General features: G+C 35.7%; 1 protein-coding gene across 1 annotated transcript in view; it reads right to left on the bottom strand.

Annotated features, from left to right (window-relative positions):
- Window positions 1–1,654: 1,654 nt before the first annotated feature.
- The window catches only part of LOC141398158 (apyrase-like), a 44,191-nt gene continuing 39,156 nt past the window's right edge, over window positions 1,655–6,689 (bottom strand). The window contains exons 13-15 of the mRNA XM_073975389.1: window positions 2,367–2,621; window positions 1,951–2,308; window positions 1,655–1,879 (exon numbers count right to left, since the gene is read on the bottom strand). Coding sequence (XP_073831490.1) covers window positions 1,783–1,879; window positions 1,951–2,308; window positions 2,367–2,621 — 710 coding nt within the window. The 3' untranslated portion in view covers window positions 1,655–1,782. The remainder of the gene's footprint in view (window positions 1,880–1,950; window positions 2,309–2,366; window positions 2,622–6,689) is intronic.

The following is a 6,689-nucleotide window of genomic DNA, read 5'->3' as shown; positions in this document are numbered from 1 at the left end:
AAGACAAGACATTTTTTGCTATCATTCTTCAGTGAATGGCTTTGGAATTTAAAATAACAAAATAACGTAATTTTACAATATGGTAAAATAAATTTTGTTCTTTTATACGTTTTGTAATGTAATAAAATTTTTAATATTCTTTTTTATACAAATAATAAATGCATTTTATTTATTTTGGGATACTTTGCAATGGCTTGCAGTTGGAGTACATATATTTTCTATGAACTCACTTATGAATTTTAGAAGAGAGCGCGCAGCTAGAATCTACTCCATTTTGCTTCCACAGCACACAGCTCGTATGCACTCCATTTTCGATCCAAATCACAGCTTTTGATGTAGTTATTCTTAGAAATGTAAACAGTTTTTTTGTCTTTTAAAAAAAATGCTAACGCAGAATAGGGATCAACCAACTGCTTTTTTTGTAGGGATCTCTAAAGCAACTGCTTATAAAATGTTGGATACATTTTTCATAACTCTGTTGGACAACATCGAAAGATGTTGTGAAATCATAACTACAATTGCACAACTTCCAAATTTTTTTTTGCTGGACAAAGACATAGAACTGTTCTAGAACTAGCCAAAACCAAGATCTGGCTTCTGTGTTTCACTTAATCGATTATATCTGTATTTTCGTGACTTTTGCACATTATTTCAACTATATTCGACTAAATATTCAAAAATAAGCAAAATTTCCTTTTATTTCTGCTGTTTTTAAAATAAAATATGACCAGTTTTCTCTTTTCTGCGATAGCGTTTTTTCTTAGCGCTAAATTTTAATAATTTCCTATAAAATATAATATTTTTGCACACAGGAACAAAGATTCTGTTCGCAATTATTAAAATGTATACTAATATTGCAGAAAAAGTTCGATATTGACTTTTTTTGCCAAAATATTTAACAAAAGTTACAAAAACTGAATATTTTTGACCCATAGAAAACAGGGTTAACAACGTTTTTTTGTTATTTTCGGTTATAGGGCTGCCATGGTTCCATGTTACATGCACTTTTTAATTGCCACAGTACCAACATTTTTTTAAGTATTTGGTTTATTGTATATTGGGCATGGGCTTCTAAAATACTGAGGTGTTATTATTGGTGAAATTGAAAACGGTTTTACCACCTTTCTAAGGATTCATTTAAAATTTATACAATAAAATGGTCAATTTTAAAGTTGTTTTATTGCAGGTACAAGAAGTTGTTAAGGCTAACATCAGTATCAATATTTATATACATTTTTTTCTGCAGTCAATATCTTTCTTTCTTATAATTACTGTAACAATACTTAATTTCAGTTTCTTTTCTTAATTTATTCCTTACAAATAAACAACAATATTTTAAGCTAAATAGTTGTTCAATGCCTAAATTAACGATAACGGCACAGTCAGAGATTGGATTGCTTGTTTTGCTTACTAAATAAAGTATTGTGTAGCTTTTCAAATCTATAAAGGAAAATAAGTAAAGACCACAACTCAGTGAAAATTTTTTTGCTTATTTTTCCGCTTCGCTTTCTTGGTTTAATCATTTGTTTTATATAAGAAACTGTCAAACCAAGGTAAAGTCATTATGTTTAAGCGGCCAAATTCAAACCTTTGGCTGTTATAGTAAGTTTAGATTTACGAATTCCACCCGATATCAACTGTCAATTCCACTGCTTAAACGTCAAATGAAATCCAATTGATTTCTGAAGAGTTTTCATTTGAAGTATACGCAAAAGAATTGACAAATGACATCGAGTGGATTTCGTAAATGTAAACCAAGCATTACTTGAGCTTTAACATGATTTAATAAACAATTTTTATTCTACCCTCCAAACCAGTTGTAACTGGCGTATTATCTTTGACATAATCACAAACGGCCTCTATGTCGGTCAATTCTTTTCTGAAAACAAAAAATCATATATGTAAATCTATATGTATATTTATTTCGCATTTCACAGCGTTCATACTTACTGCAAATCTTTGCCATAATCTCGAAACATTGTAAATCCTCCACCACCTTCGGCAATAAAATCAGAAGTTATAATACGATATTCTTCATTTACATCCAAGGGTATAAATTTAGGCACATCACAATTCTGACAGCGTACTTTAACTTGCTGAACCCTTTGTCCAAATGGTCGTGTAATATTATAGGTAATTTTTAACCCCGATACTTGAAGAAATATACTAGATGTTGTTTTGTCTGCATCCAAATCTATTTCATTTAAACTAAATTCCAATGCATTCAATAGCTCCGAACCGGCCAGGGTAAAGGCCGTCATCTTATTTTCAAATGGCGACATTGTTGATAAATGGCCATAGGATAGGTCTGAAAGGATATTGATTATGTTAATTGTACAGTATAAAAGTCATATGTAATTACATACTTCCTTTTGAAAGTGGCACCCGAATGGCTCCTGTATTTATGAGTGCAATCGAAGCTTGTGACCAATAGCATTCATTGTACGCTGTCAATTTGGCAAAGGCATACACTGCCGCATCAGCAAAGAAGTTACCAATATTACATTCCGTCCTATCACAATCAGACTTAAGCAGGTCCACTTTTGTTTCACCTATGATCTCGGCAATTTGTTCGTCGAGTATTAATTTCCACGGTTCCATGGCTTCAATGACATCCAAAGCTGTAAAACGCACATTAATTAGTCATATTAAGTTATATTATTTGATCTATCAAGTCAATAATTCATCCTTTTAGAGTTCGTTCATACTGGCGCTTATAATGACTCATTTTATTCTGTAGACGCCAAGGTAGTGGTGTCACACCAGCTGTTCGAATATGAAATGTCAAATCCCTTTGTATCAAAATTATTTTTTTGTAATTTCCCCAACAACATAAAGACAAATTTGACATAATAGGCCATTTAGATATGACCACATTATCCGGATTTAGCGCATTATCAGGATTTATTTGCTAAATCCGGCGATAATCTACCAGATTTCACATACAAAAATAAATCCTCGTATTGAGTGGATTTGTTTTTAATCCGGCATAAATCCTGGTATGCAACTCTGTTTTTGGCAACATGTTGCTAGAAAATACAAAAAGTTGCAAGCTGGCACAAGAAACAAGGTAGATGCATCAGTGAACTGCTACAACAAAAATAATTAAAAATGTCAAAATTTGTAAACAAGGCGAAAAAATTAAATTTGCTTTGATATACAAAAGGTGTGTTCGTTTACTCAATAATTTGTACAAATTTGTACAAGTCCAGCAACTTCTTGCAATCGACTAAGCTCTTTTGCATTGTACTGTAGAGTAAACGAACTACATCCAGTAACAATTTGTACAAATTTTGAGTAAACGAACACACATAAAGTTGATTTTAATCAACCAAGACTTAAGGCCTGGGTACATAAGCAGCCTTATCTGCTTGCCTTGCTTTCCTGCTTCATTTCTGACATAATAAAAGGAAAAGAATACAAATTTCGAACTGGATTGCCCCTTTTCTTTTTTATTCTTTTATCAGAAGTAAGCAAGGCAAGCAGGCAAAGCAGCTTATGTATCTAGGCCTTTATATTTACGATGTCTAAATGATCAAATAAACCCCCACACGCAGATAAAAAAATATGTTTGATCTAACAATATTCCAAGAGCAAAATATGTATTGTTAACATATTGTTGGATTCCTTATGTGGTATTGTGAATCCAACAATCGTTTTTGTTAAATCCAAAAATAGTTTGTGTCAACTGAACAATATTTCTCTCTTTTCTTTGAAAGATTTTTTCTCTTCTCTCGCTATTCGATGCCGTGTTGAAAAAAACAATTTTGGCAAGTTGTGGTGTTTGTATGACATGCTGCCTTTATCTTTGTTTTTGTGTGTACTTATACCAACAATGAGACTCTTGTTTTTATTTGTTTCTGTTTTGGTTTCATTCTTTTTCTTTGTTTCATTCTCCTTTCCTTTACATGTTTGTTATGGTGTTTAATTATTCCTTATGTTGTGGTGGCTGCTTGTGGCTTTTTGTTTGTCTTTGTTGTCACCTAAAGTAGCAAACCATGTATTGCGTTCATCAATGCTCGTAATATTATACGCGATATTTATATCAAAGTTGTGCGGAAAGTGTATATGAGAAGTATATGCACTCAAATCAAAAAATTTAGTATCTGGTTTTCAGGGCTGACAATATGTTTTTGTAAAAAATTTAGATTATGATTGTTCCTACAATCGGTATTGTTAACGATTTTTACAATATTGCGGAAATTCGAAAGTTGTTTTTGTTTTCTATGTTCGGAACAAAAGATGGTATTTTTGGATTTGGATTACAATGTTTGCACAAAACAAACACATTTTTGGAACCAAAATAGATATTTTTGTTCCAACAAAACCGAAAAATATTTTTTCTCTGCGTGCAGAGGGGTATAGTGCTGGCTGAGAAGATTGGTATCTCTACATTTTGCACGGTCAGTGAGGACCCTCTTAACAGAATTAGCGGAGAGTGTCACAGTTCGCCAGACATAAGCATTGTGTCACCTGGTCTGACAAATGACGTCGTTTCTCCTAGGTCAGACCATTCCCCCATAATTGCCCCTGAACGCCGAACTTTCATCAATCATGGGAAAGTAAATTGGTCTAGTTTCAGAGAGTTCGCTAATCACCCCTTCAGAGATCTGTCCAACACTTCTGTTGTTCGGGTAGCAGAAAGGGCGTTCCGAAACATCATCACTACTGCAGTTAAATCCTTTGAAGAGTTACAACATGGGAACCGGAATAAATTAATTGCTGGCAACAGTTTAGTCATTCTCGAACACTTGAAATAGGGAAGAAAGGACCTCGGTCACGTTTGGCGACGTTACGTTGACTGACTCGATGCGTAAGTTATTAAAATCGACAGTTTGTCGTACACCCCGAGAGTGACAGGGCGAAGAGAAAAGTACTACGTCGCATCAGATCTCTTCTTGCCGGGGACGAACCACTACCATTTACAATGGATGATGGTGCTAATGTAATAAAGTAATGCTGAAACAGCTAGATGTGCCGGGATTCCAGTATCTCACTAAAGTTCTCAACCTGTCTCTTGCCACCCACAACGTTCCCGAAGTCTGGAGAATGGGCAGGGTAGTCCCGCTGCTGAAGCCTGGTAAGGATGCCAGCAAAGGTAAATCGTACAGACCGATTTCGCTATTGTCACCCGTAGCAAAGACTCTTGAGGCTTTATACTCCCTAGCGTCAGAAATATGTATCCAGTGGCCAATTATCAGCAAGGGTTACGTAAGCAGCATAGCACGACAACAGCGCCGCACGCCATCTCCCCACATAGAGGACTCAACCACAGCAAGCCATGTGATAGAACAGTGATGGTAGCGCTTGAGTTATCAAAAGCCTTTGAGACGGTCGACGCTGTTTGAGGATATTGAGCAGTCTAACGCCAAGTTTGAACAAGATAATCAATTATATGTGAGGACGTCAATCGTAAGTAGAATTCGGTATCAAGAAATCGTAGCTCCGTAGAATGAAACAAGGAGTTCACAAAGGTAGGGTTATAACTCTTTACCATCTACTTTTCCTAAATTCCACCTCCCCAAGACGCGTTGAGATCGTTAAGTATGCGGATGATTGTACGATTTTGGAGCCAATTACCTACTCTAATGCCATTTCTGAAAGGCTGAACTCCTATTTGACTGATCTTACAACCTTTTTTCCACGCAAGGAATATGCAATTACCTGCCACTACGGCCTTTCTGTTCAACACATGGACGGCAGAGGTAATCATTGAGTCGATGGTAGCAGAATTCCGACCGCCAACTATCTCAGGATTCTAGGTGTCACATTTGACAACATGTTCACGTCGTTTGTGCATGCCAAAGCTATATGCGAGCTGAGATGCAGCAACAAGGTCCTCAATTCCCTAGATGCATCATGGAACATTGCTGACCACATATAACGCGATAGGTAGGTCTGTGGTCAATTATGAGGCGTCAGTGTGATCTTCGAATATGAGAGCAACGCGATGGAAAAATATACAAACCTATCAGAATTCCGCCCTGATAACTGCTCCCTCACCCGCATGTCAGGATGCAGTTTTATGATCTAGAAAGATAAGTCCAATGTTGCAATACAATCCCTAGATCAACAAGCCTATCAAGCAGGTTTAAGAAGCATTCACACAGATGCAGTCGCCATAAACAACTATCGTGTTAATTAGGTTCTCGGAGAACATCCCTCATCGAAGCTGAGGAGCGTCAGCTGCCACGATAAACCAGAGTAGTTTTGGCTATTCTATTCTCTGGATAATGCAGCGGTCTATCAAAAAAAGCAATTCACAGCAAAGCCAGATTTTTGCAGGGTTAACATTTTTTATGAGTATTTATTGGACGTATACGCGATGGAATTGACATTTGAAACCGAGTGGATTTACTAAATCCAGTTATATGTAAACGTTCTATAATGCGTTATTGTGAACAATGTTTGACGTGGGTTTGTTAAATCCTGTTATATGCCATTTAGATATGGCACCATTAGCCGGATTTAGCACATTATCAGGTTTTATTTGCTAAATCCACACAAAATCTACCAGATTTCCCATACAAAAATAAATCCTCGTATTGAGTGGATTTTTTTTAAATCTGGCATAAATCCTCTGTTTTTTGCAACATTTTGCTAGAAAATACAAAAAGTTGCAAGCTGGCACAATAAACAAGGTAGATGCATCGGTGAATTGCTACACTAAAAATAATTTAAAATGTAAA

This window comes from Musca autumnalis, unplaced genomic scaffold, assembly GCF_047663935.1.
Source record: "Musca autumnalis isolate F117 unplaced genomic scaffold, ASM4766393v1 scaffold_3, whole genome shotgun sequence".
Taxonomy (NCBI): Eukaryota; Metazoa; Arthropoda; class Insecta; order Diptera; family Muscidae; genus Musca; species Musca autumnalis.
This window is presented reverse-complemented; position numbering and strand designations above follow the sequence as displayed.